Source organism: Anser anser, assembly GCF_964211835.1.
Source record: "Anser anser genome assembly, chromosome: 2".
In the NCBI taxonomy this organism is placed as follows: domain Eukaryota; kingdom Metazoa; phylum Chordata; class Aves; order Anseriformes; family Anatidae; genus Anser; species Anser anser.
In genome coordinates this window covers 44,317,274-44,329,596 of record NC_139721.1, presented here as the reverse complement: position 1 = coordinate 44,329,596, position 12,323 = coordinate 44,317,274, and the positions used below count along the sequence as shown (strand labels likewise).

Genomic DNA, 12,323 nt, shown 5'->3' with positions numbered 1-12,323 from the left:
TCTCTGTTACACAGCCTCCTAGTACTTTGCAATTACATCCCCTATGGTTTTAATGCGATTTATGGATAATATTTGAAGTGGACATTTCTTGGAAATCCTTACGCTGGAGGGTGTATATTTCATTTAAGCAAAGAGATATGAGAAATTTCCAAAGTACACGTGCTCTTTTAATAGCAGTCAAGTCTTGCTCTTCTAGAGGATGTGTCTGGTTTGTTACAGTCTGACAAAACATAGTTCTTTTTCTATTTATTAGAATTCAGACAACCTCTTTTTCACGTTTCAATTTTAATAATGCTGCATCTAGAAGACTGGCACCTTAAAAGCAAACTGCTGGTGGTATTTTTTTTTTTCCTAGCTAAAATGCAGGGATAGGTTTTTTTTTTCCTTTTTTTTTGTAAGCATTTCCATCTCTGAACCGCTGCATTTTAAAAAGAAGCATGTCTCAACAAAGATTAATCACAAGAAACACCCACTTCAGTTGTTGTTGTTGTTGTTTTGTTTGTTTATTTTTATTTATTTATGTATTTTTTGCCAGTGCTGCTGAAGTTTCTAAGGGTGTAGTTTCCTAATTACTTCTTTTGGCAGTGAGGTTGGTTTTAGCCACCCCTGGCCACTTGTTCCTACCTTGTGGCAGCGCTGCAGTCGTACCAATGTGGCTGTTTGTGCAGCTGCACGGCGAGTCAGGTGGTCTGGGATAAAAATAATCTGGGGGGAAAAAAAGGCTTATTTGTACCTCGAATCGGGCTATAGATGTGGTCACCGCATATGGTCAGAGGCTGGTCCTAGGTAAGGCTCACGGACGGAAGAAATGCAGGTGAAGCTGCTCTGAGGGACCCTCTCAGGCGAGGTGCCCGCAGTCAGTATCAGCAGTTCTTGTGTTAACGTGCTCTCTGTCATCCGCGAGCAACCACCCCAGCCCCACAGCCCCTTCCCCACACAGATCACAGCAGGACAGGTAACCTGCTTGCCCGTCGGCTCACTAACCGGGGGGAGCCGTGTAGGTGCAAATGATTGCAAGCGAGGCACAACGCGACGTAAAATGCAACACAAAGTTAAGGCAGGGAGGGGACGGACAATAGAAGGCTACAGACTATTTTTCCTTCGGTGGGTCTGTTGGCTAAGGTAATCGAAACGCGCTATGTATGTGCACATTCCCATGGTATGAAAAAATCCGGTGTAAGAAAGCACGTGTGGGTTTATGCTTCAGCAAAGCAGAGGTCAAGCTTGCAGTAGCTTTTTTTATTTTTTTTTTAAACAAGTTTTTGAAAGCCTGGTAGGGAAGTGGCACTTTACACAGGAGCAAGAGCTAATTATCTCAAGTGCAGTGTGTTCGTTCCTTCCATCAGTCCTAACGCCACTTTCCGAGTGCTTGAAAAAATTGTCTATTGGAAGAGGACCTCACACCCTGTGTCTTCTGAGCCGAATGCTGCTCAGAACAGAATGTACGGGACTGTTTGTTTTAATCAACATGCTTTTATCACTCCAGAGTTATGAGGTGAGGAGCGTGCTGGGAAAGGAGGTGGGGTTGTTGTGCTGCTACGTCCACTCCGCGAGCAGCCAGCCAAACTGCGTTGGACTGGAGGAAATTGCTCTTCTGGAAGCTGAAAGAAACTGAACTGGACTAAACTGTAGTCAGCTACTACAGTATCTGTGGACTTTGTGATGTGGTTATCTGTTAACTATTGCCACAGATAATGTGTAGTGGGAGTGCGATAAGTATTAAGATAGTGTATTAAAACTGTGATTTATAACAGTGTGCTAACACTGAGAAATGTATCTGTTCGACTTTCTGAACTTTTCTGATCGGTTCAGAATTTGAGAGCATGGTTCTTCAGTGCGTTTTTTTGTTTTGGAGTGTGAAAGATCTTGTTCTGGAATTTCAAACGGTTGTGATTTTTATTTTTGTTTTATAATGCTGTATTTATTATGTCGATGGAAAATATTTTACTGATATTTTTGAAATAAATACCTTGCTGTACGCAGTGAGCGTCGATCTAAGCTGACAGTTTCAGCAGCAGATTCCAGAAGTGCTGCCTGCCTGCCACGGTGCCATCGCCAATTGTAAATTGTAGTGTTTGTTATCAGCTTGCAATAAATGTTACAAAGATTTGAACAAGGCGTATTTTAAAGTATCAAGCATAAAAAGTTAATGTTTTACAGCAATCAGCTACCTAAGCATGGAAGTACCACGTTATCTGTAGCTTCCCACAGAGCGGGTGTTTCATTGTACAGTTTCTATTACATGAAAAGAGTAAAGTGCCTTGTCGGCCACACCACCGTCCTCACCCTGACCGTATGGAGAGGCGGATCACGGGTCTAGCTTCTAACCATCCCGTCAGACAACACCAAAGTCTTCCCATGCGGTCATTGTTTGAGAAGCGATACGAGAACTGATGTGAGAGTTCAGGCTGAGATTAGGGATTTATTTTTCATCCCGTTTTGTGGTAATTCACCAAAATCTCCCGGGTCAGAGGATGAGGAGTGAATGGTTTTGTGCAGGTCCCGGCAGGCGAGGAACAGCAACCTGGCTGCTTCACTGCTGGTTCCCGTGGCCGGGGGTGGAAAGTCTGGCTGGCGTCCGCGGCGGTTGCTAAAGGAACGGCCAAGTTTTGAGCCTCCTTTTTTTCTGACCCCCCCCTGCTTTCTTTCCCCAGCCTTCTCCAGGCCTCCCAGCCCCTTACCTGCCTCCCCAGGGGGCCGAGGAGCACCGGGCCGGGCCGGTGCCACCCATGGGCCTGTCCCCGCCGCCCTCCCCGCTGTCCCCCCGCCCGCAGGACATACGGCAGACGAGAGCAGACTTGGTTTCAAACGCTTTTTTTGTTTTGTTGTTTTATTATTATTATTAGAAATGCTGTAAAAATCGATATAAAAGGTCGGGCATGCTCAGTCTTTGTCATCCTACCGTCTAAAATACATGAAGGCTTCGAATCATTTTAACAGGTGTACCATAGCTGCATCAGTACGAGTAAAATGTAGAAAAGACAAAAAAAAAAAAAAAACTACCATTACAAAAATAATTTAAGGGGAGAGGAAAAAAAACAAAAGGCGTTTTGCTTTTTTTTTTTTCCTTTTTTTTGAGGGGTGGGGTGGGTGGGTTTTTTTTGTTTTTTTTTTTTGGTTTGAGTTTTTCGCGGTGAAAGACGCAGGCATCGCCCCGCGTCGCCACGGCACTCGGGAAGCGGCCGCGCACCGGCGGGGGCTCCACCGCGGCTGCTCCTTCCTCCTCCTCCTCCTCCTCTTCCTCCTCGTCGTCGTCCTCCTCGCCCGGCCCGGGGCTGCGCGGCCCCGCGGCTCGGCCCCGCGGCCCCTGAGGTATGTGTGCATCCAGCCACGGCCCCGTGGCGGCCGTCCCTGCGGTCCCCCCGGGCTCCCCCCCCGGTTACCGGCAGTCGGTGCCCGCGGCGGGCTGCAGGAAGGAGGCGCCGGGCAGCTGCTTGAAGAAGTGCCTCAGGCTGGTCAAGTCCCGGGTGAGCTGCTCGATCTTCTTGTGCAGCTTCTCGTTCTCGGCCGAGAGCTCGAGCAGCTTCTGCTGCATCTCCTGGTTGCGCCGCTTCGCCTTGTCGCGGCTCTTGCGCACGGCGATGTTGTTGCGCTCCCGGCGCTGCCGGTACTCGGGGCTAAACCTGTCCACGCACTTCTTGCCGCCGCGCTCCTTGCCCCCGGCCGCCGCCGCCGGAGCCCCCCCGGGACCGGAGGAGGGCAGGGGGGGCCCGGGGGGAGCCGGGGAGCGGGTGCTGCAGCTGGACGGGGAGCTGCTGCCCGGCGGCTCGGGGGAGGTGGGCGGCGTGGGCTGCCCGCTCAGGTTCATGATGGTCTGGGCGCAGGTGGCGATCTGCGAGGGCAGCAGCGACGAGGAGAGGTCGCTGTCGCTCCAGTCCGGCTCCTGCTTCAGGGCGCCGCGGGAGGACGACGACGACGACGACGAGGAGGAGGAGGCGGAGGAGGCGGCCGAGGAGGAGGAGGACGACGACGAGGAGGAGGAGGAGGAGGAGGCGGCGCGGGGCTCGGCGCCCAGCAGGGTGCTGACGGCGGCGCCCAGGTCCTTGGCGGGCAGGTACTCGCCGTAATCCCCGCCCCGCTCGGGCTTGTGGTTGCTGTTGAAGAGGTCGGCGAAGAGCTCGTCGTTGCACAGCTCCAGGTTGGGCACGGCCGACATGGAGTCGATGTAGGAGCTGAAGTCGATGGCGCTCTCGTCCTCGTACATGGCCGGCGCGGCGGCGCTCAGCTCGGCCAGGTTGGAGCCGCTGCCCCCGGGGCCTCCGCCGCCGCCGCCGGCCTCGTCGCCGCTCATCCCGCGGCCGCCCGGCTTGCAGGCGGCTCCCGGCCCGCCGCCGCTGCCCACCTTGGCGTCGTAGAAGTTGGCGGGCTCCAGGCACCAGCTCCTATAGCATGCCGGCGAGTCCAGGCTGTAGAGGGCGGCGGCGCTCATGGGCGAGCGGGACGCGGCGCCGCAAGGACGCGGCCAGGGGGCTCCGGGACGGGGGCACCACCCGCTGCTGCTGCGCGCCGCCCGCAGCTCCAGCCTCCGCAGGTGGCTGCTGCTGCTGCTGCTCCTGCTGGTGCTGCTGGTGGTGCTGGTACTGCTGCTGGTACTGCTGCTGGTGCTGCTCCTGCTGCTGCCGGTGCCCCACTTCGCCTCGCCTCCCGGGGGCCGGGCGCTGCTTCCCCTGCGGGCTGCGAGGCTGGACGGAGGCTGGAAGCCGGCCGGGGCAGCGAGTCGCGGGACCTGGGAGCGCAGCCGCCCGCTCGGTCCCTTCTTATACGGAGCCGGCCCCGCCTCCTGCCCCAGTGACGGGGAGCGGGTGTTCCCGGCACCCCCGGGGACCCGGGGGCGGGAGCGGGTGGGGTGCGGAGGCCGCGGGGGCCGGGCTCCGCCGCTGCCCCGCCGGGAGGGGGGAGCCTCGGCCCGGCCCGTCCCGTCCCGTCCTGCCCCCCCGGGGTGCGCGCAGCAAGGCGGAGAGGCGCTGCCCCCCCCCCCCCCCCCTTCACCCCTTCCTCCTTTGCGGCACCTGCCCGGCGACCCCTTAAAAAAATTAATAAATAAATAAAAATTTGCATTAAATTAAAAGCCACCGAACCCTCCCGCTCGGGCAGGTGAGGCGGCACCGCTGTGTGTCCCCCACCTCTCTTCTCCCCATCCCCGAGCTGCTCCTGTTTCTTTCCTCCGGCGGGGTGCGGAGCGCTGCCACCTTGTGGCCCCGGTGGGACGGGGCGATGCGGGGAGGGGGCAGGCGCCGGGGTCCCCGACATCCCCTGTTCCGTCCCCGAAATCCCGCAGGCTCGGCTCCTGCCGGCCCCACGCGAGCCCCGCTGCGCTCCCCAGCACCCAGGCGCCCTCCTGAGGCACCGCGGGGGCTGTCACGAAACTTTCGACGGCTCTCTTTTTAGGTTCGTTTAATTACTTACGCCGCTGTTTGCCGAAGCGTGAATATATTGGCTATATATATAGCTAGCCATAGGGTATATATTGGCTATAAATAGCTGGGACCGGACTGCTGTACACTCTCCGTCTGGCTGTTAACTCCTCGGGCAAAGACTTGGGAGAGCAGCATTAAGTGTGCCCCGTCCGGCAGGTGAGGTTTGGCAGGGTCTTGTTCCAGCAAGAACAGCACTGCCATTAAATTCACAAAAACACCAGGCTTTGCTCTTCGTGGGCTTGATCATGCAGCCTTCATGTAGGTGAGCATTAAGCACTGAATTTGACAATTTGACAGTAACACAAGAAATGGATTTTTTTTTTTTTTTGGGGGGGGTGCAAACAATTCTCTTTGTCCACATCAAAAACCCATACGCCCAAACACCCAAATCCAGTTGTGTGTTGTTGTTTCCTGCCCTCTCCCAGCAGTGGGGTATATCAGTGCTGCGTGACTCTGCCCCCGCTCCCTTCAGGCTGGCTTTCCGGCAGGGAACCGCAACTGGAGTCCTTATCCCCAAAGGAGAGCTGGTCATAAGGTGGTGTTGGTGTGCAATCCCCAAACAATCTAATTTGTTACCCATCACGTTACCCAAAAAAAGACTAGATTCACCTCTAGATCACCCACCTGCCCCTATGCACTCGTGCACAGCAATTACTCTCAGAATTCCTCAGTAAATGGTGAACTGCAGGGCATGGAAAAACCGTGCAAGCCTCAGTATTTGCCACCTGTCATACCAAAGCCCCATCATGGAGGGTGCAGATTTGTTTATGGTGTCTTCGGGACCTGGAGGTGTGTTTACAGCTCTTTGAGCAGACCACCCGCCTCCCCGGCTGTCCCCTGGGAGTCGAGCTGGTTGCGTTTGTTGCTGAGCCTACCTGACAAGAGTAGCCCTCAGCATAAAGCTTCTGTGTGGTTCATGGTGTGAAGCACTGGTGTTTTAGTACACCTGCAGCAAAGCAGCCAGGAGCACATAAGTCAGTGATACTTGCTGCTCACCAGAACGATGGACTTTTGTCCGGGTGGCTTTGGAAGATCTCCAAGGAGGGAGCTCCACAACCTCTCTGGGCAACCCATGCCAGTGCTCCATCATCCGCACATAAAGCAGTGCAGCCTGGTGTTCAGAGGGAGCCTCCTGTGCGCCAGTTTGTGTCCCTGGCCTCTTGTCCTGGCACTGGGCACCTCTGGCTCTGTCCTCTTGGCACCTCCCTTCAGGTATTTACAGACACTGATGAGCTCCCCCTGTGCCTCCTCTTCTCCAGGCTGAGCAGGCCCAGCTCTCCAGCCTCTCGTCACAAGATAGGTGTTCCCATCCCTTCACCATCTTGGTGGCCCTACCTTGGACTCTCCTCAGTTCCCAGTCGAGCTCTGTCTTGTATTGGGGGCCCAGAACTGGGCCCAGCACTCCAGGCGTGGCCTCAGGTCACCTCCCCTGACCTGCTGGCGATGCTTTGCCTCACGCACCAAGATACCTCGAGCCTCCTTAGCAGCAAGGGCACAGCGCTGGCTCATGTTCAGCTTTCACGGGCAAAGAAGCAGACACAAGAACTTGAATCCCTCACCCAGACTGCTGAGTACCTGAACCACTAAATCCTTGCTTCTCTCCGGGGTTCAGGAAGTTTTAGGGAGCTGTTAGAAACTTTATAAGCATTTGAATTTCAGAAAGTTTTCTATAAAACCTGTTTCAGGTTCCTGCTCAAGCAAAGAGGAGCATTTAAACCTGGAAAGAAAGGACAAGAAGCCTTTCTCTAAGAAGCCTTTGGAGAGGAAAAAGCAACACTCTGCTCTGGAGTGCCCGGCTCTGAATCCCAGGAAGCCGAGCCCTCAAGGGGGAGGAATTAAAACCATAGAAATAAAGAGGGGGACATGCCACAGGGAAGGAGAGGAACCAGGGCAAGTCTTCAGCCTTGCTTTAATCCTCCCTGTCCTTCTCTCCATGCTCTCTCTGGCAGCCCTGTGAGAAATCCAGGGCCTGCGCCAGGGGGAGCAGGAGCCGGGCGAGGCTGGGCCCATGGCGGCCTTGCAGTGAGGCAGCAAGGCCGCAGCAGCAGCGGGGCAGCATGAGCGGGGCTCGGCCTCGCGGGAGATCATGCACGAGTGTTTTGTGCACAAGCTGGGAGCCAGGAAGAGCCGAGGGAATGGCACACACAGGCGGGGAGGTGCAATGTGCTCAGGGAGAGGCAAAAAACTGCCAATACGTTCCCAGGGATGGGGCAGTGCCTCCTTGGGGGGAGGCCCGAAGGCTGGCATCCTTGTGCTCTCATGCTCTTCTGTGAACTTTTAGAATCACAGAATCATAAAGGTTGGAGAAGACCTCCAAGATAATCTGGTCCAACCATCCCCCCCCCCACCAATGTCACCCACTAAACCACGTCCCTAAGCACCACGTCCAATTTTTCCTTGAACACCCCCAGGGACGGTGACTCCACCACCTCCCTGGGCAACCCGTCCCAGTGCCTGACTGCTCTTTCTGAGAAGAAATGTCTCCTCATTTCCAACCTAAACCTCCCCGATACTGGGCTTGCATTGGTTTCCAACAGGGATGTCATGAGACTGAAATCGCAGCTATGGCTTCTGCCTAACTAAATGAAATCTTGCAGTGTTACACGCTGTGAGTGCAATAGACACACATACAGCTTACCCTCTCCTGTCCCACCAAACAGGAAAGAAAACCAAACCAACTAAACACCCTACCTAGATGCTGTTGGTTTAAGGCAAGATATAGCTATTTGGTAGCTTTGGCTCAGTACTAGGGAAGCTGTCAGGGTTTGTGGAGGATGGCCAGCATGCCACTGTTTTGTGTTAAGTGCCATTTCTTGCAAGCAGCGTAGCTTAAAAATGAATTCCTTAAAACTCAAAGCATTTACAAATTAGGTGTGCAGCGTTAATGAAACGGCTCATCACACCCTCAGTCATGGGTCAGTGCTTGGTGGTGGTGGGGAACAGTTTTAAGCAGTGGTAATAAATCCCTATTTTAACTCCCTGGTTTTGAAGAACGTGGGTTGGGGAGAAGTTTCTTCAAGTGTACAACATTGTTTCCCCTAACTCCAGGAAGCGGCTGACCAAGCCCTTTCCTATGAGGACAGAGGAGATGCAGGAATCTCCTTATTCCACAGCTGAGGAGAAGCCCGATGAGTTTTTCTTGCGGAGATCTTGTAGGCTCCTTTCCATGCAAAAAAGCATGTTGGTGCTATACCAAAGCTCAGCCACAAATACCCCAAGCTAACATTTAAAGTGAGGGGCTGTGGTGGGGACTACAGAAAATCAAGCACCATACATGAATTTCTTTTTCATCTAAGAAATTAAACTGCAGGCTGCTGCAGGCTGCAGCTAGAGTTTTCCTATGTGTTCAGCAGTGTGATGTTTAATTAGAGAGAAATAAGACTAACAGGGATGGTGATTCTTGAACAGGAATACTACTCAGTACACTAAGAAAAACCTACTGAGAATAGATGCTAATGGTTTATATAGCTTTTTAGATGCAATTAATGAATTCCCAGATACAGTCCACATCTGTTTATTTAATCCAGGAAAGAAATAATCTACCATACCTGTAGATAGTTGCTAAGTTTAGTTTTGCATCATGAGACCTGAGGCTGTCTCTGACTTTGAGACACTCATCATCTTACTCCTTTCTGGAAACTGAATGAAACCACCCCATAAGGTGCACAGCCCAGCAACTTGAGGTTTTCCCTATGTCAGTACTTTCCTTGCTGGTTCACAGGTTGGCTTTAGCCCTTCCATTTAACTTCTGTATTGTATTTAGAGCACTCAAGTGAGCAAAGCAGCTGCAATTTACATATGTTGGAGGTTATTTTCAGACTTATTTAGTTGCACAGAGAAAGCCTGGTCTTTTACTCCTCCATTAGCATAATTGCACTTGCTTTGCATAGGAAGGGTTTCTGCTCGTGAAGAGGCAGCGGTACGATGCTGACATTGTTCCAGTGCTGCTTTGTGAGGATGACAAATGCATCACTAGTAAGAGTGAAGTAGCTGGGGCTTCAAATTACAAACACTTATTTTAGGGCCAAAACCAAGCTTTTAACTACTTCGAGATTTTTATTTTTTAAACGCTGTAGGAATGTTCTAAGCTTTCTGCATTGTTAGGGCTACTGTCACCTACCATTTGTGGCTTTGCTGCCTGGCCCAAGGACCTCTCAATATTGACTGGAGGGAGAGGAGGAGAGGGATGGGGGTCCACTACAGCCTCTGTCACATGGAAGAGCAGGACTGTGCCTCTGTTCCATCCCATTCTACATTCCAGCTCAGGGCACCTCGCTCAGCTTTGGAGCGAGCCCTACTGAGCAGCATGGGCTGGGGAAGCAGAGAAGTCCAGTGCTGCCAAAGGTATCAAAAGTCACTACACGAAGAACCTCGTTAAACTATAAACCTAAACTTTGTCCTCCATGGTACGGGTCAAAGTACCTAGTAAATATCTAAGGTATGTGCCAAAAGTGCAATTTAACACCTTGTATGATCAGCCACTTCATTTCTAAACGTCCCCTCGCCTTTTCATGTAGCTTTTTATTGTGCTTTAACTTTCTTATATTTGCAGTGACAACTTGAAACCCAGGCTGCCTCAGAGAGCCTATCGTTAGTCATAATGCCACCTGCTTGATTGTTGCCAGAGATGAAAAGAACAAAATGCACCGAGACGCAGGACACACGCACGTGTATATAAAAATAACCATATTGCACACCTATGGAAAAAACCCTGTCCGCTCATCATCACCTGCATAAATGGGTAAATTTTGGTGTTTTCAGTGATTAAAGTGCCCTAAATTAACTTTAAAAACAAGCAATACATCTAAAGGTTTAATTTTATTTTTATTTTTAAATAAATGGTCTTATCTGTAATGTTTGCTCTTCAAAAAATACGAGTGAACAGTATTTTTAATAAATAAATCCGATAAAAAGATTTTGAATTTTTGATTCATAATGTTAATTATTGACAAACAATTGATCATATTTAATAAGAAGGAAGGTAACAAATAGTAGTTGCTGGAAAATTTTGGAACAAAAAAAAAAAAAACCACTACTGAACAGCTCCTGCCCTATTCATTAGGTTTCTGCCAGCAGTCTTCCCAGTCTTGAGACTTTCACAGCCTTTAACCAGGACAGATTCCTCTGCCCTCCAGCTGAAAGGTTCACTTGAAATCGGTGCCAGAGGCAGCCACGGCCTCAACAAGACTGAGACTACCCCCTTGCCACAGAGGCAGGAAGGAGAGCTTGTAGGTGGTGAAAGGGCAAAGACTCACTTTTATTATACCTTTTATGATAATTATTGAAAACATAAATGGAAAATATCTTCGACAATGAATTATGGGTAATAAACAACCGCAATAATTTAGAAAAAAAAATCTTGCCACCTTGCTGTCTGTGCTGCACTGTATTCGCCACCAAGGTTACCTGAAAACTGCCTGCCAGAGAGTAAGAGCTAAATCTCGCATGACTTCTCAACTTTGTCATGAGTAAATACCAAAGTGCAACAGACAGTACTTTGCTGTGCTGCAGTTATGGCAAGAAGCTTACAGTACTTCGCTGCGCTGCCAGTGCCAATGTCTGACTTTGGCCAAACAACTAATTTGGAATCAATAAAACATGAGGAGTATAGACCTCTAAAGTACAGAGGCACAGATTAAAATCCCTGATTGTTAAAAGCCAACCTGCTGTAACAAACTGGCACGATCTCATCATTAGTTTCTCATTATCCAGTAATGAAATAACCATCCAGATACCTTATGTGTTATCTAGAGCTAAACACCATTTTCTCATTAATTTTACCATGTGCTTTACTGTTTCTCTTGATATGAGAACCTTCTCGTTTTAATTACAAATAACGTGTCAGCAGAATGGTTTCAGCTGACTGCCAGTAAGGTCTCTGAACAAAAACATGAAGCACACACTTTTACCACAAGGATGCCTACAAGTCCAGAGGGTATGAATTCGTGACTCTCCTCTGAATGATCAGAGTGCCTTTCACATTACTCTTAAAGCTCTGCAAGCCTTGCCAGTTCTTTCCACATTGACTTTAACACAAAAACAATAAAACTGCTTGGGTGCAGAACCCCATAAACAAATCATTATTCAAATACAGCTTTCATACAAAAATATTGTCTATATTAGTCAAGTTAACCAATGATAAAAGTGGTTAAATGTTTTTTTCCCATTTTGGCCTTAAAATTCTGACTGGCTGCAGCTGTGTGTTGGGGTACATCCCCCTTGTCAGACTGGGCTTTAGAAAGTAATCCCTCACATCCAGGGCTCCCATCCTACCCAGACTCTGCCAAGAACGTTGGGGTCTGTCGCTTGATCTATCAGGCATCTCACTTGGGTTTCTTCTGACAGTCCGTCCTCAGGCTCTTTGGCTCTGATATTGTGATCAGTGTTACCACGAGCCACAGCTGCATAATCGTTGTAAAAAGCTGACTTCTCATAGCCCAGGCGTAGCTCATCACTAAATAGAGAACACAAGAGTAAATTCTTATTGAGAAGAACAAGACAAGAAAGACTTAGGTAAGGGTTTTTAAACTATGAACTGGCACTTGGACACCATTCATGCAGCTTTATTTTTCAAGACATGTTGAGTTCAATAGTTGCGGAAGGTTTGGCCAATCAAAGTCTGGTGATTTCAGGTGTCCTTCGCTAGTGAACATTTACCACAAATATTTAAATCTGGTCAAAAACCTCTTAACTGGAAGAAGGATGAAGCAGCTCACATCCAAGCTGTTTTATCTCCTTACCTGTCCTGCTGATTTGTGTCTGCAAGAAGTATTTTGCTGCCTTTTCCAGTTCAGCCTTGACAGCAAAAGAGACTCCTCCTGAGTCTTACACTTTTCAGTATTTGTATGGTTTTAAAACAGGCTCACCTTCTCCTTGCTTTCATTACCCTCCCCCCCCCCTTTTTTT

The 12,323-nt window shown here is 50.3% G+C and overlaps 3 protein-coding genes across 4 annotated transcripts in view; 1 reads left to right on the top strand and 2 right to left on the bottom strand.

The window, feature by feature from the left end:
- The window catches only part of SPIDR (scaffold protein involved in DNA repair), a 204,042-nt gene extending 201,043 nt beyond the window's left edge, over positions 1–2,999 (top strand). The window contains exon 20 of the mRNA XM_083823913.1: positions 1,487–2,999. Within this exon, the coding sequence (XP_083680039.1) occupies positions 1,487–1,615 (129 nt within the window). The 3' untranslated portion in view covers positions 1,616–2,999. The remainder of the gene's footprint in view (positions 1–1,486) is intronic.
- CEBPD (CCAAT enhancer binding protein delta) lies at positions 2,803–4,774 on the bottom strand. Its single transcript, XM_083823917.1, has one exon. It carries the CDS (start codon positions 4,427–4,429, stop codon positions 3,380–3,382), a length of 1,050 nt encoding a protein of 349 aa, XP_083680043.1. The 5' UTR covers positions 4,430–4,774; the 3' UTR covers positions 2,803–3,379.
- PRKDC (protein kinase, DNA-activated, catalytic subunit) overlaps positions 2,803–12,323 on the bottom strand; it is an 85,908-nt gene continuing 76,387 nt past the window's right edge. For both annotated transcript variants that reach the window (XM_083823910.1, XM_083823911.1), the window contains one exon: positions 2,803–11,871. In XM_083823910.1, coding sequence (XP_083680036.1) covers positions 11,667–11,871 — 205 coding nt within the window. In that variant the 3' untranslated portion in view covers positions 2,803–11,666. The remainder of the gene's footprint in view (positions 11,872–12,323) is intronic.

Excerpts from the sequence above, each read along its gene's own strand:
- CEBPD (XM_083823917.1), bottom strand. The coding sequence starts at position 4,429 with ATGAGCGCCGCCGCCCTCTACAGCCTGGACTCGCCGGCATGCTATAGG.